The sequence below is a fragment of the Sarcophilus harrisii genome, chromosome 2, assembly GCF_902635505.1.
Source record: "Sarcophilus harrisii chromosome 2, mSarHar1.11, whole genome shotgun sequence".
Taxonomy (NCBI): Eukaryota; Metazoa; Chordata; class Mammalia; order Dasyuromorphia; family Dasyuridae; genus Sarcophilus; species Sarcophilus harrisii.
In genome coordinates, this window is record NC_045427.1 from 77058293 (window position 1) to 77083931 (window position 25639).

Here is a 25639-nt window from a genome sequence, read left to right on the forward strand (position 1 = left end):
ATGAATTTGAGATTTTCTGTGTCCTTAAAGAACTCAAAGGACCTTGGGTCCAATATTTTGAAATCTCATTAGCAAGGAAATGTGTTGTTTTTAATTATAGCAACCACAATAAATAATTTTTACATGAGATCTACATGGAATTTGCATTTACTTATATGAATCTAAGAGAAAATGTCATCACAAAATAGTTTCTGTCAACTAAAGACATGTATTTTCCCAGATATTTTCTCCCCTTTAAAAAGATGAACATATGTCAATTAATTTTCTCAGATACAACCACTATGAACCTGAGAATAGTAAGCTAGTCTTCTAACACCTGGTCTTTAATCTTTGGACCACATTTTAACTAACTGTATATCAGGTACTTTAAAAGAATTATTTCCCATGAAAAATTTATGCACAACTATATGACAGTCAGTATTCTTTTTCTAAAACAACAACAAAAAAAACTGTTTAGGTTTACTTTCAAAAGAAGTTTAAAATAACAATGCTAACCATTCCTTTTTAGTTGTTGGATAAAACTTGCAGACATGTGGAAGGCACACATCTTATCCAAAGACCAGAAACCCACAAACTTTATTCAATCAAACTGTATCCATCATATTAGCTCATTCAAAGAAGATAGTCCACCTGCTGAAAATAGTCTAATTACTAGACAATCATGATTAGTTTTACTTCTTGAAATAAAAATAAATGAAAGAAAGAAATCCACCACAGGACTTTTACACTTTCAAGTTATGAATACATAATATTTTAGTCTGTGGGGATGAAAGGGCATGGGGAAGAGGCACACCTCACACAATCTGAAATTCACAGCAGCATAGACTCAAAGTGCAAAGGGCATATAAAATAAATGCCTTATAGGATTCCTTCCAGATAGTCATTAGTTTTTTTTTTTCTATATTAAATTTTTAACAAGCATTGAAAGTATATGCAAGATTAAGTCACATGCAACAAATGAAGATGAACACACTAACTCAATGTTGAAACTTTAATTATAAAATCCCCAACTGGAACTAGCAACAAATGCAGCATGTCAATACAAATGGACAATGGCTAAAAAAAATACACCAATTTAAATAAGTCTGAGTGAATACTGTACAAGGGTATCCATGTCTGTTAACCTTTTGGAAATATAAAATTAAGTGTATCTGTAGTAATTAAAATTCACCATGTGTCATGTTATCCTGAATGAGCACACTTTATAAATACAAGTTATATTTCATGTGGATAACATTGACAAACCTAAATAATTAAACAGATAACATTGGATTCTACTATATTAAAAAGCAATACTTTCACTTGCCAATTTATTTCATTCACAATGGAAAGACATCCGCAAATGCAGATACATTTCCAAGTGTGAAAAAAATAATTGTAACTAATATTAGAAACAATATAACTGCATAATCTACAAAGCAGAAGCAGATATTCTACATGTTATGTAGTTATACTATTTTAAAATAAAAACAATATTTAAGCTTACAACAAATTCACTTGAGGCCAAAAGAAATCTGTTTATTATAAAACAACATACAAGGTCTTAAGAGAGAGCAAGGCAACATTAGATCAACCACTTTAGATTTTGAAAATGAAGTGTAGTTTGAAAATTGTAAAGACGAATGTAGCTCCTAACATGCTATCCTCTTCTCTTCTTATAAATGGGATGAAGTTGAGAAGCAAAGTTTCAATGTGTAGGGATTAGAACCATCTGTAAAAATTAAAAATCAAGGTTAATGGTTAATTCTGAAACTGCTTTACAAACTACAAAATTAGCAATTTAGAATCTCTAGTACAAGTTAAGTGACCCTCTTATCTAGGAAATTAATACAAACAGGAATGGAAAGACGCAAAAATCCTAGAAAGTAAGGAGAAGTCTATTATAGTATTTGCTCTTTTCCTTGAAATGAGAAGCAAATTCAAGCTTAAGTTTTCTGCTTGTCATCACCCTCAGCTTACTTTGCATCAAATATTATTTTTTCAAAGAGTGAGAACACCACCAATACTAAACCCCAAAACAGCTCAGTTTCTTCCCTAGGTTGTGGGCTTAAGTTGGAAAAAGTATGCAGATGGTCTACTCTGTAGCCTGATCTGAGAACACCAGAAGATCCTCAAGGAAACTCAGCTGATTCGGAGCTTCTTAAAACATTTGAGTGCATTACAGAGAAATATTTTATGTTAAAACAACATACCAACTTTGATCCACAATACTATAATAATCTGGTACAGGTAATACAGGTTTGTAAGAACTGTTTGACTTACTTGGAACTCTTATTTGGTAGTGATTAAGAGCAGTAAGGGCTTCTACTGCATCCGTCTTGCATTCCCATTCTAATAGGCCAGAGAGTGTTTTGGCAGAAGCTAGAAAATAAAATGTAACTATTGTTTTCTTGTCATAATCAACTGTTCTAAAAACTAAAACATAGAGAAAATTCACTTACGTTTTGCATCAAACACTTTGTATTTGATAAATGTGAGAACTTCATGATCACTACATAACTGCCAAAGAAATAAAAACAAAAAAAAATTTTTTTTTTGAAAAATTTGTTTAAAAAAAAAATCACGTCTTCTTTCCAGAACGTAAATAATATTAAGGAATGCAGGTTAGGATCTTAAAATTAATTATTTAACATTAAAAAAGACTAAAAAACAGCATAAAAGTAACTAACTTCATGCTTACTGACTGATAATCAATGATAAATACAAAGTACTCTGATGGGCTAGAATAAATAGGAATATGATCTCTCTTTAGAAGACCAGATAATTTTTGGAAGCAAATTCTAAAATGTGATCCTAAAATAAGGATGGGCACAATTTTGCTTCAGGCCAAATAAAAGTAGATAAAAAGGTATAATTCTATTAATATAGGAGCCTGCACATTTTACCCCAACCTTCCCCTCCTCTAAACCCCACTCCTCCCACCCAAGAGAATTTAGCTAGAAACCCATAAAAGTAAAATGAGGGAGTTGGAATAGGTGATCTCATTAAAGTCTTTTACATATTATAACATTCCAAATACTGACTAGAAGAGAAGAACAAAGACACTTGGGTCATACAGGATTTGGAGATGGATGCAAATTACACAAAGTCTCTGCTTAACATTCCATTTTTAGGAACCAATTAATTCCTACCTTTGAAAAGGTGTCTTCTGTAACACACAATGGAACATTGTAATAATGCAGCACACAAGAGGGTGGCTGGATTATGTTCTTGGATGCCTGACCAGCACTTGTAAAGCGATTATTTTTGCTCATGGCAAAATCTTTATAACTGCTTGTACCATCCTCTAGTTCAAATATTTGACTAGGCACAACTGAATGTTGCTTAGACACACTAAATATCAGAAAGGGAAAAAAAATACAGAATGAACATTGTTAAACAAAGGTCAGCAATTAAACCCAGAATATTAACATATATACTATGTTTATAAATAATCTTAAGGAAAATAAATCATAAGCAAATTTAGCTACTTAAGCAAATGACTAATTAGCTTAGATTCCAATCATTCTTATTATATGTGTATCAATTAAAGGGCAAGTCTACTGAATATATTTTCTTATATTTGAATAGTATTTTAAATTAAGCAAATTCCTTTTATTTTTATAGTACCTTCATTTCCCAACATTTCTCCCCCTTATAAACAAAAAGATTAAAAAGGAAAACAAAAGAGTTCAACAAATACACCAATCACATTTAGTAGTCTGCACCAATAGTTATCCCCTTTTCAAAAACAGAGGGGGTTGTGAGGGCGGCAAATAAAGAAAGAGAGAGACAGAGAGAAGGACGGGGGAAAGAGAAAGGGAGAATGAGAGGTACAGGTATATACTTATTAGCAATAATCAATATTAGCATATTTAAAAAAAATTTATCAAATTAAAAGCATCATTTTAATCCAGTCTGCTCTGATAAGGCTAAAAGGTCAGCCCAAGTAACACAAATACTGTAAATACCAGAATAGGCTCTCATTTCAAAAATGCTTTGAATTCTAAAAAAGATTACGTTAAAACTTCAATTCCAATTTTTAAAAAACTACAAATCAAGAACTAGAGAAGCAACATTTAATACATGTTTATTAAAATAAATTACCAAACATTAAGTCTTTTCCCAAATAACTTGACATTATTAAGATGTGTGACAGCTCGTTCTACAGCATATTCATCACCCATTTCTACCAATGCTGTACCAGGAATGGTTTTCATAAATTTTACCTGTCAATATAAAAGAAAAAAATTCTATATCAAATATAAAGAAGCTATGAGTAAATGGTTAAAGACCAAGCATGAAGATCATCTGAAGTCTCACTTAATTCTGGCACACCACTGACATTATGGCTTCATTTACACCAAAATCCAGTGGAAAGTGATTAACCTTAGTTATTCCAGTTAGTTAGTTAGTCCAGTGATGACATGACTTGTAAATGGGTATCCTATTTACCTTCTTGACCCTCTCACTCAAAGAATAATAATAAAAACAGTGCACAAGAGGAAACAGGATGTAACTGAAAGAAAACCTCGTAATAAAAAAGACATAGGTCCAAGTTCTGCCTCTGACATAAAATGGCCAGGTGACCCAGAACAAATTATACAACATTTCAATATCCTAGAAAACTCTAACTTGCAGAAGTCACTAATCTGGACTGAGGGGATATCCTTGCCAGAACTTTGTTTCCTTCATCAATGAAATTACAAATCTAAACAAACAAAGATGAAGAAATGTAATGAAGCACCTTTTTCTCTTAAATTTTAGTTCAATAATTCTTATTGTTTTGAGTTTTGATATAACATATGCTACACACATATACACACATAGCCATGGCGGAGAGAGGGATAGTTGCTACAATTCATTAGGGATAAACTCTCTCTCAAGTTAGCTATTAAACATCAGCTCCAAAATCTGAAATTGACTAAGATATCAAGGAAAAAGAAACTTAAATATCTGTGGGCAACCACACAGCTCCTTAAAAATTACAGTGGTTTATATTTAATGTGCTTTAATTTTCAATATTAAAGTTTCAAAATTTCTATTAATGAGAGAAATGAACTAAGTTTACCAATCAAATACTATTAGAAAGGGTAGGTCTGAGTTTTTTTGTTTTACAATTTAATTCAATCAAGTGTGGTGGGCCACTAAATCACACATATGTGATTATTAACACTTGTTTTATAAAATGAACAACATCTGATCAAGGCAGATTATATATGCCAGATTCCAGAGGGTTTCATTAGAGCTGACAGGACCTAGCCCCAATAAATCACTGATCTTTAAGGTTCTGCAGTAAGAGTGGGGTGAGCATGGATATTAAATGTAAAGAAAGGAAAATTTTCCGGACTCACTTCACCTCTTTCAGTTTTTCAAAGATCAGTAATTTTGTTGAGGCAAATCCTTTCACTGATAGATTTCAGAAATTCTCTTTGATTCATAGATGGCCTTTGAGAGGAACTCAGGCCAAAAAACTTAATACTGTGTAGGAAATCAGGGAATAAACCTATCCAAACTTAGTCAAAGGATTGGTCCTCCAAAGACAGTACCCTCACTGGACCAGAACTTCATCTTGAAGCATGCTTTTTGGGGTTTTTTTTTTTGTTTTTTTGTTGTTTGGGAGAAGGGGAAGGGGAGTTGGTCACTTAGTTGTCAAGAAGCCAATTCTAAGTGCTTAGTTAGGAAAAGGGAAAAGAAAGGAATAAACATTTATATAGCACCTATTATGAGCCAGGCATTGTGCTGAGCACTGTACAAACATCTCATTTTAGTTTCACAACAAATCTGTGAGGTGGATGCAGCAAACAGAGGTCAAATGCTTCTGTGCCCAGGGCCACAATGCTAGAGTCTGAGGCTAAATCTGAACTCAGGTCTTACTGACTCCAGACCCTGCTACACTCTGCCTCCTAGCCACCCAATGAAGTTCTTACCACCCAAGTTAAAGACCTGTGGTGGTGTTAAGCTTTACTTGTCCCCATTATAATACTGCCTTAATATGAATGAGCTGGAAGAATAAATGAGGAAGAGAAGAGAATAAATGGATCAGTTTCAGGATTTCTAATTGGACAGCGTAGCAACAAATGGTCACTTCATAAAGTTTACCTTTTCGATATTTCCATATAAACAGAACAGATTGAAGACCCTTGAACAATTCATCTTCAGCTGATGTAACCCACTAACCATAACAACTGAACCGGAAGGATTCCCCCCATGCATATAGGAGGAAGAAGCCTGTGGTAGGGGATATGCAACAAGTTCAGGTGTATCTCGGGAGCCCATTCGGTAACGGCTTGGTAAAGGCAACAATGGACCATGTGAACCTACAAAAATGGATGAGGGGGAAAAAGCACTTATTACTTATTTCATTTTCAGTGGATATACTTCATTATTAAAAAGTAACTTCTTAGAATTAGTTTAACACTTCATTTGTTAATGAAAAAAATATAAGAATTACTCATTAACACATTTCTGAAGGCTTGCTTTTAAAGCATATATTCTAAATAAAAAAGAATTTCACTCATTTTTCCATGTCTATCTTACCTAGGTTCATTAACTACAAATTAAAATATTTTTCTAATACAACTAATATCCTACAAAGGAATCTTTTGATAGCAATTACTAATTATAAGGGGACCTTTGGCCACCTTAGTTCTCTACTGGAGCAATTAATTCCATATAAGCTGTATTCCAGAGTAGAATTTGCTGCAATGAACTTTGTCCTGGATTCTATGACTATTTTAAAATCTAAGAAAGCTACATGTACTAACTACAGTATTTCATGTATCTAAGCAGCCTTACCTACCTAGAATCTAAAATTTTCTAAGTAGTCATCAAGAGACCATAATATGTTTGCATTAAAACATATGTACTTTATTTAGGGGAACCTATTTCTTCATATGGTCAATACTATTCTAAGGAACTTTGTTACCTGATCATCCCACCCAGCACCAAGCCAATAAGAAAGCAAGAGTGAGAGTTAAGGAGCCATCAGAAGCAGACATAATGAAAAAAGAACAAACAGTATGACCCGTAAAATGCAGACACAATAACTCAAAATGTATCACCACAGGACACTTTGGGACAAAAGCAATTACCTTTCAACCCTTACAGGATTACTGATCTAGTGCTGGAAGGGACCTCAGATATTACTGTATCAAATCCTCTCACTGGACAGATGAGGAAACTGAGCCAAGGAGATTAAAGGATTTGCCTAAGGTTCAATTAGTAATTTGTATTAGCTGGGATTTGTAACCAGGTCCTCCAACGCAGTGCAGTTTCCCTTCAATAGTACTACAGACACACCTATATGCTCATGCTATATAGTTTAGAATAACTAATAATGCCCAAAATAACAAATCACCAAGATGAAATTAGGTTATAATGTATGTGCTATTTTAAAGAGGGCTAAGAAAATTCTGACACATTCTGGGGAAATTTCCATTAATACTTATGTGGAACTACTCATTCATTCTCCGACAAATGACAAAAGTTATTATAAATTCTCTGAAGATAGTCTTCATCTCTTAATTAAAAACCTTTCTGATAACTATAATTAAAGAAGATGTTATGCATTCACTCGCAACTTGTATAAAAAAAATCTTCTTAGAATCAAAGCAAACAAATTTTTATTCCTAGCACTGTCTCATGGCTGTTTGAGATAGTATAACCTAGTGGATAAAAGTCTTGCCTTGCAATCAGGTACAAATTCCATCTATGGCACTATCTGTGTAACCAATGTCTAGCAAATCATTTAATTAGCAGCGTGAAACAACTCCTTATGATTTATCTACAAAGGTATAGACAAAGTGCAATCTGTGCTGGTAGAAGAATTTCCAACACTGAAAGTTTCCCTAAAATGATAAACTCTTGCATCTGCTGAGAACTGCTGAATTATGGTTACTTCTATTGGCTCAACCAAGGACTGAATACTGTCTTACTTTCCCTGACATGCTCAATGGAAAAGAGGTTTTTAGGCATCTTCTGGATGTTTCTTCTGTTAAAAGCAGAGGATATAAAAATCTTTGACTTGGTTTATTACTTATTTTAACTTTCAGAAGGAATTGAAGGAAAATCATGAACCTGAATTGGCTGCTAAATAGAAATGAAAAAAATCTTAAGAGCAATTATCATCTTAAAGTTCATAATAGTTAAGGAAGGGAAGGTTGAACATAATCTCTATATCATATAGACTTCAGAGATGTAAATTTCAAAAAAATTCAGAAAAAGTAGTTTTTATCCTATGTTATGATTTACCTACTTCAAATTCTAAAAACAATCCCATGTGACCATTATGAAAAAGAAAATGAGGAAGCATCATTGAAAGTCCTGTTTTTTAGGAAATCCTGAGATGTTTGATGGAAGTCAAAACAAAACTTTAAACAGTGCCCACCATCTAAAGACCATTACATAGTGCTCTGGTTGATTAAAAAGTTTAGCTAAAACAAAAGGCCTTATACTGTCAACGAGTTTATTGCTTACTAGGGAGATGTATGACACAAATGTGGCTGTAACAAATTAGTAAAGATTTGGAAACATAAAATGTTAAGTAATGTAGATTCAGTGCCCAGAGGAAAGGAAGATGGGGAATGTAGGAGAGGAAGAGAGAAAGGGGAAAAAAAGAGAGGGTGGGAGTGAAGAAGGAACAGAGAGGGAAAAAGGAGGAGAGAGAGGGAGGAGGGAAAGAGGACAAAAAGATACAAGGGAGAGAGAGAGGGAGAAAGACTCGTGGAGGGGATTCATGGAAAGTGACATAGGGAGTAGAATTATAAATAGATAACGAAGCAAAAGAGAGGACATTCCAAGAAACACAAAAATATGGGCAAAGTAATGAAGACAGGAAACTACAAAGTGTGATCTAGGAACAAGTAGTCCAAATTGATTAGAATGGTATATGTAGAAGGAGGCAGTATGAAATAAGCCTGAAGCAAGATGAAACCAGACTTTAGAAAGTCTCTAAAGGCGAGATTATGGAGTTTAGATGTTTTTCAATGGTCAAGCATGAGGAAGCATGATCAAACAGACCTATGGCCAGATTTGAAGATCTAGGTTCCAATATCATCTTTACTATTAGCTATCTATGTGATCCTAAGAAAGACAAGAAACTCGCTTGCATCCTCATTTTATCATTTCCAGTAAAATATGTGCTCATAGAGATTTCCAAGACTCCTTTCCATTCTACACCCATGGCTCTAAAGAAAGTGAAAGGGCTACAGTGCACTCAAACACACAGAAGAATGGAATACAAGAGGGACATAAGAAAAAAACACAAGAAAGCCAACCCCCAAATTAGCACACATTATGAAAAAATACCAAAAGGTAATAAAAACTTTGGGGGCTAAAATAATATGCCTATTACTTGGGGCAGATGGGGCAAAGTTAATGCATATCAGAAAGTATTTGTTTTCTCTAAAATAGTCAACAATCTTCAGACTGAAAAGATAAACAAACATGGTTGAGAGTAAATTAAAAGGGTCAATTGAGACAAAATAACAACAATGATTATATTATTATCTAAAATTATTTACTTAATCGGTGTCATATCAAGCAATCAAAAGATTATTTTGAAGAGCTAGAAAAAAATAACAAAATTCATCTGGAGGAACAAAAGCTCGAAAATCTTACAGAAAATGAAGAAAATTGGGAATAAAAAGACCTAGCAATTTCAGATCTCAAACTATATTAGTAATCATCAAAAATGATTGATACTAAGAAGATATATATATTTTTTAATTATTCAGCTCTAGCTGAAAAAAGTTTGATACTAGTTAAGAATCAGAGAAATCTATGAAATAGTTTGGGGCATAATACATAAATGCAAACAAATACAGAAGTCTAATATTTGATAAATCCAAAGATCTTGCTGGAAAGTAATCTGAGAGAAATCAGGAGAAATTAGGTTTGTACCAACATCTCACACCATGGATACAAGACTTAGGCATAAAGGTTGTCACCATAAATTGAAACAGCAAAGAAGAAATTTATTTTTCACACCTTTGGATAAGGGAAGAGTTTAAGACCAAACAAAGGACCAAGAGGATCACAGAAGATAAAATGGATATTTCTGATTACATGAAATTAAAAAGGTTTTACACAAGCAAAAATAAAGGGACAAAAGTAATGAGAAAAAAAAATCTTAGCAGCCATTTTCTCTGAAAAAGGTCTTGTTTCCAAAATATATAAGGAATTGATTCAAATTCATAAGAGCAAAAGCCATTCTCAAACTGAGAAAATAGTCAAAGAATTTGGATGATAAGCAGTTTTAAAAAAAAAATCCAACCTATAGATAGCATATGAAAAAAATGCTCTAAATCACTAATAAAAATGCAAATGAAAGCAATTCTGAAGTTCCACCATCCATATCAATTAGACTGACAAAGTTGTCCCAAAAGAAAATTACAAATGCTGGAGGGACTGTTCAAAAACAGGCATTATTCTGCCCTCCTGGTGCAGCTGAGAATTGGTCCAGTTATTTTGAAAAGTCATTTGGAACCATGCCCGAAAAGCTATTAAAGTGTACATGCCCTTTAACCCAGAAGAATACCACTACTAAGTACATGTTCCAAGGAGGTCAAAGAAAGAAGAGAAAGACCCATATGGATGAAAATATTTATAGCAATTCTTTTTATAATGGCAAAGAATTGGAAACTAAGAGGGTGCTCATGAATTGGTAGGAAATAACTGAATAAATTGTAGCATATGAATGAAATACAGTATTATAGTGTTATAACAAATTATGAAAGTTTCAGAGAATTTGAGAAAGTTTATGTAAATTAATGTAAGGTGAAGTAAGCAAAACCAGAACAAATTTATACAATGGCAGCAACTACGACCAATGCAGTGACAATCCAATTCCAGAGGAACAATGATGAACCATACTAGTCATGCTATCTCAGTTTCCTGACAAGTGATGAATCATAATACTGAATGAGGCATTGCACTGAAAATGGTCAATGCAAGAATGTTTTGATTGACTCTGCATATTTGTTATATAGTGTTTTTGTTTTTGTTGTTGTTGTTTTAAGACAAGAGAGGTAGTAAACAGAAGAAATAAATTTTTCTTCATTGAAAAAAATTTCCTTGCAAATTAAAACAACTCTGAGATACCACTGCACAGATTGGGTAAGATGACAGGAAAAGACAATGTGGAAAGTTGGAGGGGATGTGGGAAAACAGGGACACTGATACATTGGTTGGTATGACTGAATACATCCAGCCATTCTAGAGAGCAATTTGGAACTATGCTCAAAAAATTATCAAACTGTGCAATACCCTTTGATTCAGCAGTGTTACTACTGGGCTTATATCCTAAAGAGATCTTAAAGGAGGGAAAGGGACCCACATGTGCAAAAACGTTTGTGGCAGCCCTCTTTGTAGTGCCCAGAAACTGGAAACTGAGTGGATGCCCATCAATTGGAGAATGGCTGATTAAATTGTGGTTTATGAATGTTATGGAATATTATTGTTCTGTAAGAAATGACCAGTAGGATGATTTCAGAGAGATCTGGAGAGACTTACATGAATTGATGCTAAGTGAAATAAGCAGAACCAGGAGATCAATCATTATACACAGCAACAAGACTATATACAATGATCAACTCTGATGGATGTGGCTCTCTTCAACAATGAGATGATTCAAACCAGTTCCAATTTGTTCAGTAAAGAAGAGAATCAGATACATCCACAGAGAGAGCTATGAGAAATGAGTGTGGACCACAACATAGCATTTCCACTCTTTCTGTTATTTCCTTGCATTTTTGCTTTCCTTCTCAGGTTTTTTTTTCTTTCTTTCTAGATCTGATTTTCTTTATGCAACAAGATAACTGTATTCATATGAATATATATACTGGATTTAACATATACTTTTAACATATTTAACATGTATTGGACTACCCGCCATCTAGGGGAGGGAGTCAGGGGAAGCAGAGAAAAAGTTGGAATAGAAGGTTTTGCAAGGATTGATGTTGAGAAAAATTCCCCATGCATATGTTTTCTAAATAAAAAGCTATAATAAAAAAAGGAAAAAATTCTGTAAAGTGTGAAATGAAACTCAAGAGGGAAAAAAGGAAGATAAAAAAAGAACTTCAATCTTTTCCTAGCTACTGGATCCTTCCTACAACATACTTAGGTCTCCTGTGCCCATAAAAAAATCCTTATTCAGTTGTCCCCTCAAATTATCATTCTAAAGCACTGCTCATTTCACAAACAGAAAAGCTATTTGCACTTGTGTCTTCAATTTCTTCCCCTCTAATTTCTCAACTACCTGCAATACAGCTTTTAGCCTCATCATTCAACAGAAACAAACTCTTCTCTTCAAAGTCACCAATGATATATATATATATATATATAAAATACACACACACACACACACATATTTTTTTTTTTAGGCAACTGGATTTAAGTGACTTGCCCAGGGTCACACAGCTAGGAAGTGTTACATGGCTGAGGCCAGATTTGAACTCAGGTACTTCTGACTTCAGGGCACTAATGATATCTTACGCATCTCTTAACTACTCTACCACATTTGACAACAGGATCACAATCTCATCCTACATACTTGTTTTGTTTTGTGACACTGCTTTCTATTGGTTTCTTCTATCTTTCTGATTGCTCTTTCTCCTTTGCTTTATTCATATGCTGCCTCCAGTGAGTATACCCCAGGAGTCTGTCCTAGCTCCCTAATCTTCTCTCTTTACATTTGATGAAATTATCTGATCCTATGGATTCAGTTATCATATCTGTGCAGACAACTCCCAATGACAACTCCCAACTTAGTTTCTCTTCTAGCCTCCAACCCCACAACACTAGATGTCCAACGGATATTTCAATTAGAATCACAAATTCAACATGTTGAGATAAGAAAGTGGCAGGAGAAAATACTGAATTGCATTCCAGACATGTTGAATTTGACTCCCTCCGTGTTATCCGCTGAATCCTTGGCTTCCTCTTTACTCACTTAGTACCACCCTACCTTTGGCCCTCAAAACTTGTCATTTGGACTAGGGCAAAAATCTTAATAGATCTCCCTGTATCCAGTCTCTCCCTTTTGTTTCCTAGCCTTCAGAGAGCTGCCAAAGTCATTTTCCTAAAGCTCAAGTCTAACCATGTCACTCCCCTGCTCAATAAACTCAAGTGATACCCTATTGCCTTTAGAATCAAATACAAACTATTCCATTTGTCTTCTCAATCTGGTTCTAACCAGTTTTCCCAGACTTATTACACATTTTTTATTCCCTTCACACACTGGAGAATCCAGTCAAAATTGCCTTCTTTCTTTATTTTTATGCTGTGCTATCTTTTGTCCCATACCTTTGTGAAAGCTTTCCATCATTTTTGGAATGTATGCCCTTCTTGTTCCTACCTGTTAGCATTCCTCATTTGCTTCAAAGTTCAGATCAAGTATAACCTTCTATGCTAAATCTTTCCTAATCCCCCCTACCTTTTAATATCTCCCCCATCAAAAGTACCTTGTATACATTTATATATCCATACTCTGTCTCCCTTGATAAACTATAAGGTCTTGAGAGAAAAGATTTCATTTTTATCTTTGAATTCTCAGACCATGTGTTCTTAATCAATTTTGTCTAATGGGCACTTAAGTAATCTGATAAAATCTATGGATCTCCTCAAAATAATATTTTTAAACACATAAAATATTCAAGTTAAGAAGTTATACTAAAATACAGTGACCCAAATATTTAAAGTTCCAAGGTTCATAGCTTCCCAGGTTAAGAACCCTTGCTTTGAATTGTGCTTGGAATACAAAAGGGATTTAGTAATTCTTTGCTGACTTAAAAAAAAAAAAACAGTTCAAATAACCTAGTCCTAGGTGCAATACTGCAGGTACTAAAATTATTTTCAGATATAACTAATAAACCAGGGCCACTTATCTTGGAGGAATCCTAGAGAACAACAAAAATGCCACAGGATTTGAAATGGGAAGATGATCTGACTTTTCAAAAGAAAAGGATGAAGAGACTACAATCTGTATGCCAATGAACTTGATCATCACTGGAAAAATTCTAGATTTGATCATTAAACAGACGGCTCATAAAAATTAGAGAAATAGTGATAATGAAGACCTAGCATGAGTTCACCTAATAAGAATAAGTTATGCCAAACTAAGTTGGTAAGTCAGGGAAACATTATAGACACAAAATACCTGAATTTTCCGCCAGGCATTTATTTTAACCAACAACCTTGTGGAAAATGTGCACAGAGAAACGTGCACTCAACAGTACATTATGGTGGATTTGTCCAGCACTTAGCATAATGCCTTATACATTACAGTCATTTAATAGGTGTCTTATGTGGTTGTTGAAAAACTGATTGAAAGACTAAAACCAAATAATAGTGATTAATGGATAGATGTTAAGCTGAAGGGATTCTTTTAGTGGTAGAGAGCTCCTATATTTGGACCTAGAGAAAATATATATGGTACACTCATCAAACCTAAAGATTTAACAGCAAAGTGAGATGAGGGAAGAAAGGGTTAGAGATCTAACTATTTAATTAGATGAATGAATCAGATATAAAAAATTCAGCTGGCTGGAACAGTGGATTCTAATCTAACAAGGAATGTGACTGTAAATGAATGAATGAAATATACTGCACTCATATTAAAAAAAAAATCAATCATATATGAAGTACATATTGGGGCAGAGACATAGGTCTAGAAAAAGACTCCAGTTAACTGACTCAAGTGTTACATAGTTATCCAAAATCATATGTAGAACTAAGAATCAAACTACATCTGGAAAATCACATTAGAATTTCAAATTTTGAAAAAGATATTAGTAAATTGGAACATTTGAGGAAAAAGGTAACCAGGAAAATGGACAGGAAACCTTGTACTAGAGATATTCTAAGCAAAAGGAGAATATTTATGGATGACAATTTCATAGTGATTTAAGATTTATAAAGCACTTTATACACACATTATCTCATTTGATCCTCAAAATAAATCTTTTAGTCAAACACTATTATTATCTTCAATTTTACAGATGAAAAAACTGAGAATCAGAGATATTAAGTGACCTTCTGAGGGTCATAAAACTATTAAATATCCAAGCCAAAAAGACCAAGACCTGAACCTTGGTCTTCCTGACCTCCTGGGTCCAGGATTCTTTATCACCATGCTATAATACTGCATAGATGCCTAAATGATAATGTATTTGGCATTTCATAAAAGGAATTCACAATAACATCAGGAAAGCATTTTGTTACAAACTGAAAAGTACTTAAATAATGTGGTACCTTCAGCTGCCAATTTGTACAATATCAATAAAATATTCTATCAATAGTATTCACTTCCTGCTGCCAAGAATAGCAGCCAGATACTTATTCTATCGTTCCACCTTGACAAATACTCAGTTCTTTCTATCTCTAATCACCTAAAGTTTTCTAGTGTCAAAAATGCTAATAAAAGAAAACTTAACTAGATGAGAGTTCATCTACTATGAGAGGCAACTAGACAGAATAAAATATTATGAGCTTAGGTGTCAGAAATCCCAGATTCAAATCCACCCTATCACTGTCAGTGTTACATGTTGTAAGTCAGTTTTCTTATCTATAAAAGGAATGGATTGGAATTGATAAATTAGATGGAATTGAAGGTCCTCTCTAGTCCTAAATCCAGCATACTAAAAGTTTTTTTTTTAAAGTGTACAGTATGAAACCATATTACAAAATAAACATAATAAAATTTCTAAGTCCCAGTCAAAAAGCCCATTTATTTCAAGGAATGTTGGCATGTTATTTACTACTATAAAAGAAAACACACAGCTTCTTAAATGTCCACTATAACATAGTACCAGTATAAACAGACATCAAAAGAATAACTACCAACAGTACCAATAATAATATTACCTTCAAGACGGGGGGGGGGGGGGGGGGGGGGGGGGGGGGGGAGGCGCGCTGCAAGACATTTGATCCAAACTTTTGATTTCATTGACATAGGGAACTCCCAATGAAAGAACTCTACCCATCAAGGTAGATAAGTCACCCCTGTGCAATTTAAGAGTCTTGATGAGTCAGCTGCTTAGGTCACTAACCATTAGTACAATCATCCCTTTCCACATGGTGGGGTGTTAAGAGTGTGGCACCTCCTTGTTCCAGAAAATCCATCCCCCTCATCCCAGAGAACTCTGGATTTTTTTCCTTCTGTTTCTGGGGTATTTACAGTATCTTATTGTAAAATTTGGGTTAAGTATCTGGTTTTAGGCTTTGTGTCATCTGTTGGACTTTGCATGTCATCTGCAGCTATTGCAAAACTTCCCAAAAATTCCTGTTTAATTTTTTTTGATCCATAATATACTGAAATTGTGCTAGGGAAAGCTGAAATGTGAAAGTGAAAACTATTTTAAAAGTACCTACTATAATAGGTGCTGAGGAACACAAAGACTGAAAAAAATCCTTACTCTTATAATGCTTACTTCTATTAGGAAAAACAATGTGTAGATTTATTAAGTATATGCAGAAGAAATTAAGAGAGGTTAAAATGATTTGCCCAGGGTTACAACAAGGTCAATGTGTGTCAGAGGCAGGACTTGAAGCCAGGTCACTCCATCCCAAGACCAATTCACTGTCCATTATACCACATGGCTCTCTTCCATTTAAAGAAATGCAAACCCGGCACGCACACGCACACACACACAGCCATTCTGCATCAGACATACAATGTTCTTTTTTTAAAAAATAAGTTTTCAATTTTTTCTACTATATTTTTCACTTTCATCAACTTACCATATCCATCATGTCTAAAGGATGAAGGGTGTTCTCCCAAAATGGCTTGCCTCTGACGACCCTTTCCTCTATCTAACACAGAAGTAGAAAAGTGGTTTTAACAGTCTGGATCTGTGGCACTTGATATTGTTCTCATACCGGACACATAGTATTACAATTCAAAGAAAGAAGATTGATTCCTGCTTAACTTTTAAAAACCATTCATATCCAATTTAAACACAAATCATATCTGTTTAACACCAAAAGTTTAGAGAGATAAATTTTTCTGTCTAACAAATTCCACTTAACTTGAAAATATCTTTTGGCCAGTAGCAGATACAAACACTTTAGAATTAATGGAAGACTGAGTAATTTTCAGAAAGTGCAAAGTACGCCATGCTAAAAGGTTAACATCATACAGGGTTTACCAATGTATGTCTTTAAAACAAGCTGTAAGTGCAGGACTTTTGAAAGACAGTACCTGAATCATACTATTAGCTTCAACAGCAACACATTTTCAAAGTGGGCTTCTTTCAAGAAGTTTCAGCATAAGCCAACAACAACCTGTATTACATGGTTTCACAATCAGTAAACAGAGAGTATTTTATATGTACATATACATATTTACAAATACCTAATGATTTATGAGAATGCTGAAAATTGCACATTCCTAGCCCATATGGTACCATGGGTTAGGATTTCAACTATCAAGTCAGTTTCTATTGACTTTAACAACAAGCAATACCTTGAACAACCCCCAGTTTAAATATACCAAGAGAAAGCTAACCAAGGGGTCAACATTATTGGATGAGAGCAATAAAAGACTCTCAAAGAATTTTTACTAAACTAAAGATTAGCTGTATCAGATTTCCCAAACTTAACTAGTCATTAAAGTAAAATCTGATTCTAAAAATTTCAGGAATATTTGTTTAGCTTTTTTTTAAACCTCATTTTACAGTTTTCTGAAGGTTTGCTGACCAAATAAAGATAGTGATTGGTCTGATTCAACTTAAATATTTAAGTCTTTATTTATTATTATTTATTAAGACTTAAAAGACTTAGGATTTTGCCAGTATTATGCTTACTATATTTCGAGCAAATGAGTTCTGTGGCAGATGAGAAAAACTCGATTTTTTTCAAGTTTGGAGAGATATACCCTCCTCCACTTTTGTCTACTGGAAAGTTTAACAAATTAGTGATTACTATTCTCTACAGAAATTATTATGGAATTACAGCTAAATTCTAATGTCAAAAGTGGCAATGTGGAGAACTGGAAGTTAGTTAAACTGAATTACCTAGTCCTAGCACTAATCTGATGTGGAATCCATTATAACCACTTTATTCCTCTGTTACCTCATTTATAAAATCAGGAACTAGATTAGATGATTTCTATAGTTCCTTTTTATGATTTTCTATACTTGAGATATTATTTTTTATTTGTGGACTTCTCACATTAGGACCAGCAATTTCACAATATACTTAAACCAAGGACAAAAAAATTCAGGGAAAACTTTTCTTAAAATTTAGTGAGGATTCAAAAGAATTTTTAAAAGAAAAAAGCCCAAGTGTCTTTTGCAGAGAAATTCAAATAAAGTTTTTTTTTTTTTAAGAGCAACAGCTAAAATAGTTCCAGTGCCTATCATACAATAATGAAGGAAAATAAATTACCAAATTATTTTCTTTACAATATTAAGCTAGTAAATAAAAAATAAAGAATTTCTCTTTCAAAGAATGACTACAATTCTTTTTTCCCATTTTTCTCAGCTAAATTAGCAGACACTATTTAAAATCTAACTTAACTGAACTGGAAAATAAATGAGCCTTCCTTAGAGATAGAGGCAAGTAGTTAAAAATGCAAATCTATAAATAATATTTTAATGCTTAATATTTCAATGGATCCCATGATCTCATTATGGGTAATTTAGGCAACTCCATATAAATAAAAGATCTAGCTAATAATAATGAAAAGTTGGGAATTCCATGTTATACACTCAATGTCTATACTCTTAAATGAGTAATAAAAATTCACAAACTCTGAAAACTTATATAAATAAGAGGTTTCTCATCAACCACTCATCCCATTATTTGTATTAATAAGAATTGTTCATTATTTTATTCACATATACCAATACTTAAATTTAATAGGAAAATATGAGGTTCAGCCAAAGTTAAGTAACAAAACAAAACTATCTGTAATTCCATGAACATGCAAATTAAGATCCTAGATATTAAAGTTAAAGGCTGAATGTTACTCAAGGGACCAAAAAGGGTAAATGGATAATCAATTATCTAATCTTTTTTGCTAGATTATGCTATTTAGCTCCTATCACCCAACACAGGATATTATAATAGAATCTGTTGTTTTTTTGTTTTTTTTTTTAACTCTGCAGATTTATTAAAAAACAATTTCAAAATCTCATTCAAATGCTGACAGTCTAGGTAAGAGCTAGCCAATACTGTAGTCCCCTTGTTAGCCTTTTACAAGATACACATTTTAATTTGTATATTCCAGCATTACCACAGTTATTTTGACAATTTTATGAATCAAATCTGTATTGATGAAATCCAGCATTTCTATAAAATAGCTGAATATGCATCTCAGATGAATTAAAGATTTTGTTTTCATGTTTATCTATAGTTTAAATATATTCTACCTTAAATAGACATGTTGCTTTCAATCTCTCAAATTTCTAAAAATTACACAACTTATACATAAGTAATGTCTAAGAATTGTTACAGAAAGTGACAACTTTTATGAACAGCCACTTTACAAAATGCAATCTACACAGCAAATTGTCCCTTTTTTTAAAAAAAAAAAAAAACAAATGATGCATACTTAATTACTATGTGAGAATTAATCCCTGATGTAATGTCCACAGTTAAGATTATACCAGTAAAAGTAATGCAATTGCACCAAATGGACACCTTCCTATTCCTTTTACTTTTAATATACCTGTGTGGACTCATTAAATATTATCCACCCCTCTCCCAACCCAAGGCCTTTGGGTAAATTAATCCTGATCATTAACTATATAACAATTTTAATTTAAACTGTAAAGAACTAGTTACAGTAATGTGCAAAATCATTTACAACATTGTAGATAAACTCTGCATTTTATAGACTTTCCTTTAAAGAAATGTTAACTTCTACAACTGCAACCTTAAGGGAGATTAGATCAATATACATACAATTGAATAAATGGGCACAGTCTATCATGGTATTCATCCCATGCAAGTCTGAAGTACTGTTAAGTGTCCTCCTTTAAAAACTGGTGGTGGTGTTGCATGCAGTATGCAGTCAAGGTGAATTGCAAGTCTGAGTTTTTTCAGAGGGCTTTTTGCTGATGCCGATGTTGTGCATGATGAAGTGTAGAGTCAGCCTGCTGGAGTCCTCTATCCTTCTTAATGCCTTGTCCAGCTTGGGGGGAAAGTCCTTTCCATAGAGAAGCAGTGTGCAAGTTTGTAAGGAATATTCTGAATCAGTTTCCTCTCCTCCAAAGAGTGAGAGCTGCTTGGAGAAATGCAAGTCCTGGAACTGCGGGCGTGCCTGCATGTGGGGGCTCCTTGTTGAACTACATGATAGCTCAGTACACATCAAGAGGGGGCGCTAATGTTCAATGTTAATTTCTCCACGATTACATCATGGCCTTTTGAAACAATGCATTCACCAACAAGACCTCATATGAACTAATTAGTTCATTGCAAGAAAAAGAAAACTAACTGCATATAAAAATGCCAGCATACACATTTACATTTTATAATACACAAACACCTACCTCGCCTTCCCAAGTATGGTTTTGTGTAGTCCCAACTGTCATTGTCGTTCCTAATAACATTTAGGCGAGTTGGCTGTTGAGATTAAATGACAATAAGTCAAAAGCATGAGGCTAGAACATAAAAACTGCTTTGAAGAATATATAACTAAAAAATACATACCCTCGCATATTCAATTTTTAGTGTACAACATCCAGCATATATATCTGCTCCATTTAGTGCTGCTTTAGCTTTCTGGGCACAAAGGACTGATTCAAACATAAGTTTTGTTAAGGAAATTTGCTCAATATAGATTTATTTGTTCTCCTTTCCTGGAAAAAGATAACAAAATCTGAAATCTCACATGTATGAGAAGTGAATAAGCAAAAGAGGCTATAAAAGATTTAAAGTGAAGTTTTTGTTGCTGATTTTTAATGTATGAAGTCCCAAAATGCAAAGGAGACAACCTAATTTCCCATCTAATTCTTCTAATTCTAACAAAAATCATCAACAAAAGCTTTATAGAATTGTATGGCTATAATAAATATTACACAGATAAAATCTATACCTAATCTACAAGTTTCTAAAATCTTATTCAAGTACTTAAAGCATGGAGTCCAGAAGAAAATACTGAAGGAAAAACAACCAAAAGATTGTTTTAAAAAATGTATGAATTACAGGAGCAGTTAGATGGTACAGTGGATAAAGGACTTGCCCTGAAGTCAGGAGGATCTGAGTTCAAATCTGGATACTTAATGCTTCTTAGCTGTGTGACCTGGGCAAGTCATTTAACCTCAATTGCCTCAGCAAAATATATATATATGGATTACAATATGCTTATATTTTTCATATTCCAAATGTATACTCCATCTACAGGATTAACAATCATTTATTAAAGTTATCTTGGCACTAAGGATACAAAAATGAAGCAATATACAATCAGTGCCCTATATAATTTGCTGTCTAGTGAAAAAGATGAGAGGTCTTCCTAACTCTAAACTCTTATAAACACACAGATGAATACAATTCAAATTATGAGCACTTAAGAAGAATTACCAAGAAATTCAAGGATAGGGAAACTACTTAATTTGAAGGAAAGGAAAAAAATTAAATTTATGCTTGTCTTGAAAGGAAAAGATTTCTAATCTGAGGGGAAAAGAGGAAAAGATGAGGCCATTCTGGGCATAAGGGATACACCAATAGACACACCAAATCAAATCAAACTGTGATAAGGAAATTAGAATGGGATGAAATCTAGAAATGGCGCTCTATCCCAAAGTATAAAGGGAAGTAATATGAAACAAGCATGTTAAGACAGTTTGGGAACAAAATTGTGGTGTGCCTCAAGTTTTTAAGTCAAAAAATTTACATTTTACTAGATAAACAATGGAACCCACTGGGAACAGCAGGGAAGTAACCCAGACTTATACATTAAGAATACCTTAGCAAATGGTGTGAAGGTTATAATGGAGAAAAATTGGCTAAAGGCAGGGAAGCCAGATAGGAGACTATTGTAAAAGGCTAAGAGAATTAACAAAGACCTGAAAAAACAATAATTTACATTGATACAGAGCTTTAAGATTTGTGAAGTACTTGACACATATCTTATCACTAAACTGTCACAACAATCCTATGAGACGGTAAGAAACCCTTGCCACAAAGCAGACTGCTCAATAATTTAATGCTGTATAACTTTTATTAGCAGGTTGTTTTCTATTCTTCCAAAGGCCTCCCAATCAAGTTTCTTAAAATTGTGACTTAAAATTAATTTATAGTGAACTTTAAGGGGGGTTCACTATAATTAGGTAATGTGTATATACAGTATACACATTACCTAATTATTATAAAAAGAAATTCATCCTATTAGAAATGGAAAGAAGTAAAATCTTAAAATATTACAGAGCTTCATTTTTAGAGTTTAAAAAGTGCTAAAGAAAGTAATACTATGATGAAACATTCATAATTCCAAGTGAGTACAAATATGAAATAAAGGATATTCAACCATTGCTTGTATTCCATTTCTCTTGAATATGACAATCCGTTGCACTTTTCCAACAGGATTGCACACTGTATATAAAACATCCTAAGAAAGAAAAAAAAAAAAACGTTTAGCAAAGTATTAACACTGTAAAATTCAGTTAATTATTACATTAAAAGGAATTAGTAGTCATATACTCCCCTTAAAAATAACAAAACCAGTTTTACTGACAATACCTGGAACACCAATTTTCTAAATTACAAAAGTATTTTAAATTTGTTACATGAATCTGATAAACAAAAATGTCCCTAAATACAAAAATGACCACGTTTCTTGCCATTCCAGATATTTTCAAAAGATAGTATATTCATCTAAAAATACTTTTAGAAGAAAAATAAAGTACAGGCAATAAGGACACATAACTAATAAGAACATGAGATCCAAATGGGTATCTCTCTCAAACAAAATTAAAGCAATAAATGTTGGGCAGAAAAAATGTCAAGTGTTTGTCCACTTATTTCTTCTTCAACATATCAACTCTGTGAAGATAAGGACTATAGATTTTTCGAACTGCTGTATTCATGGTACTTCCACCCTTAAGAGATCATCCCTGATTTGAGCTTCAGGTAGATAAATTCACTTTGTTTTATATCATGGCTACAGACTGACCTGATATTCCTGACCACATAGTCTGCAAACACATGGCCTTTGTTACAAGAGCTGAGGATAGACAGAATGCAAATCTACCATAACTGTTGGAAAAGTTTAAAAGCACATGTTATAATAGCATGTCAACAGGGTCACCATGTACAAAGGACAGGTAGTAAAATAATGTGTGTCCAGCCATCTTATTTAAAAAGTTACTGACATGTTATTGAGAATTATAAGTATAAGAATAAAGTTGTTGTAGAGTGATATTTTATCTTTGTTTAATTACTCAGGAAGATAAACTACCAATTGCTTACAGTATCTACTAACTATACCCCAGAGGCAGAGGTAAGCAAAAGTTGTGGTATGTAAGAGATCATATCCCTTAAGAGTTGGATATGTAGCACCAAACTCATTATTACAACAGATTTGTAAACTTGGCAAACAGGGTGCCTACTGATTCTTCTCTTGGTCTCCTTTGTATGCCTGAGAACTGCTGAAGCTTTAATCATCACTGTGGGGATGGTAGTTGGCAATCAAAATCATTTCTTTGATGATAATGAGGTATGACTTACCCCCAACACGTTGTTCAACAATTCAAATCAACTAGCATTTATTAAGCACATATTATGTAATCGGCACTAGAGACACAAAGACAAACCCTAAGCAATGCTTGCCTTTGAGAAAATCATGTGTACATAGATTAACAGAGTAAGTGTCTGTAGGATGGGGAATATTAAAAACTGAAGGAACTCTGGAAAGGTCTCTTGTAGGGGTTCTTCCACTGCCTTAAAGGGAACCAGAGATTCCAAAAGTTGTAAGGAAGGAAAGAATTCTACCTCCTAGGGATAGCCTGTTGAGAGAGAAAGAGAGAGAGAGAGAGGAGAGAGAGAGAGAGAGAGAGAGAGAGAGAGAGAGAGAGAGAGAGAGAGGGGGAGGGAGGGAGGGAGGGAATGTCCTATACATGGGACAGCAGTTACATAAAACCAAAGAATAACTAGTGTAAAATATCCTTTCCTTTAATTCTGAAAGCAACTTTACAAAGAACCTAATTTGAACTAATTCTCTCTTTCCCCATGATTCACTTTACTTTCAGAAGGGAATCCTTACAGAAGAATAGTAAATCCTTACAGATACAGGATCCTAGTAGATTTCCATATCTGTGAAGAATGAATGTACCAAAGTTAAACTCTTAAAATATTATATTTAGTCAAGCTTTTACATCACCTATCCAGCAATCAGAATAGTTCTGGGAAATTTTATTGAAGAAGAAAAGATCTAACAAAATGAGAGAGAGCTCATCCAGATGCTCTTGAACAACAGTGGTAACTCTGACATCAGGGAATATTAGTCAAATCAACCCTAGGTAGAGGCTTAAGGCTCAACAATCATTATTCCTGGGAGGGATGTGACAATTTTTCCTATGGCTAGCAAACTATCCTCTACTCAGAATTCCTGGGATTTATCCAGTCTATCCTGCCTTCCCTTGCTACCACTACCTCATTCCAATGCCCTCCCAAGTTGTTCTACTTTTACTCTTTCCTTGTATCTTATAACAATCTCCTTCATATTAAACACTTTCCTCTCAGGATCATTTTGGTTTCTTATAAATCAGGATCATTTTGGCTTATCATAATCACGGAAACCTGGCTCCATGTCTCTGACCAACTGGAAGCACCTTTTCTCCTCTTCCTTCCACTTCCTCCCCTCTACCACTCGTGCCTTCCCTCTGAGATTATTTCCCATTTGCATTGTCTCCATCTTATACATTCAGAGCTGATGACACATTGTCTCTACCATTAGAATGTGAACTCCTTGACAACAGGGACTCTTTTTTTGCCTTTCTTTGATCCCCAGCACTTAGCACGATACCTGATGCACAACAGACTCTTAAGAAATGATCCCTTATGGTAACGATGATGCTGAGTATGAGAAAATGAAGGCCTGTACCCGAGTAATGGCAAAGCCAAAGCAAAGAAGGAGCTGTACATGAGAGATCACTGTGAAGGCAGATTTGACGGGCCTTGGCAAGTGGTGGGATATGAGGAGATGAGAAAGAAGCACTGAGTCCGGGGTGCCACCAAGGCTATGATTTGGGTGACTAGGAACGACTGTAATGCTCTCAGCAGCAATAAGGGAGTTAGAAAGAAGCAGAGATTTTGGATTTGGGGGAGTGGAAAATGAACACAACTTTAGACATATTGAATTTAAGAAGTCTATGGATATCTATTATGAGATATCCAACAAGCAGTTGGAGATGAGAGACAAGATGTTAGAAGAGAGTCTGGGATTCGTTTGTATAGAGAATAATTAAATCTATGATAAATAATTCTTATTCAATACGTGGTATTATATTATAATGTACCAGTACATATTTAAATTTTTCAAACATTCTTTATAATGTATTAACTTCACAAATATTTAAGTCAAGAAACAGTTGTTTTACTAAAAAATGTGATTCTTTGGAATCCTCAAGAAGTAAAGCCCAGAAATTACAAACTTTCATACAGAAAATGACTAAGTTGGATCATGGTTATTCCTCCAACTACCATACAATGAAAC

General features: G+C 33.9%; 1 protein-coding gene across 1 annotated transcript in view; it reads right to left on the minus strand.

The window, feature by feature from the left end:
- Nucleotides 1-977: 977 nt before the first annotated feature.
- Nucleotides 978-25639, minus strand: part of HNRNPLL (heterogeneous nuclear ribonucleoprotein L like) — a 57732-nt gene continuing 33070 nt past the window's right edge. The window contains exons 4-13 of the mRNA XM_031950361.1: nt 22449-22534; nt 20635-20731; nt 20475-20547; nt 16720-16791; nt 6082-6299; nt 4087-4208; nt 3132-3333; nt 2442-2499; nt 2263-2361; nt 978-1711 (exon numbers count right to left, since the gene is read on the minus strand). Coding sequence (XP_031806221.1) covers nt 1656-1711; nt 2263-2361; nt 2442-2499; nt 3132-3333; nt 4087-4208; nt 6082-6299; nt 16720-16791; nt 20475-20547; nt 20635-20731; nt 22449-22534 — 1083 coding nt within the window. The 3' untranslated portion in view covers nt 978-1655. The remainder of the gene's footprint in view (nt 1712-2262; nt 2362-2441; nt 2500-3131; nt 3334-4086; nt 4209-6081; nt 6300-16719; nt 16792-20474; nt 20548-20634; nt 20732-22448; nt 22535-25639) is intronic.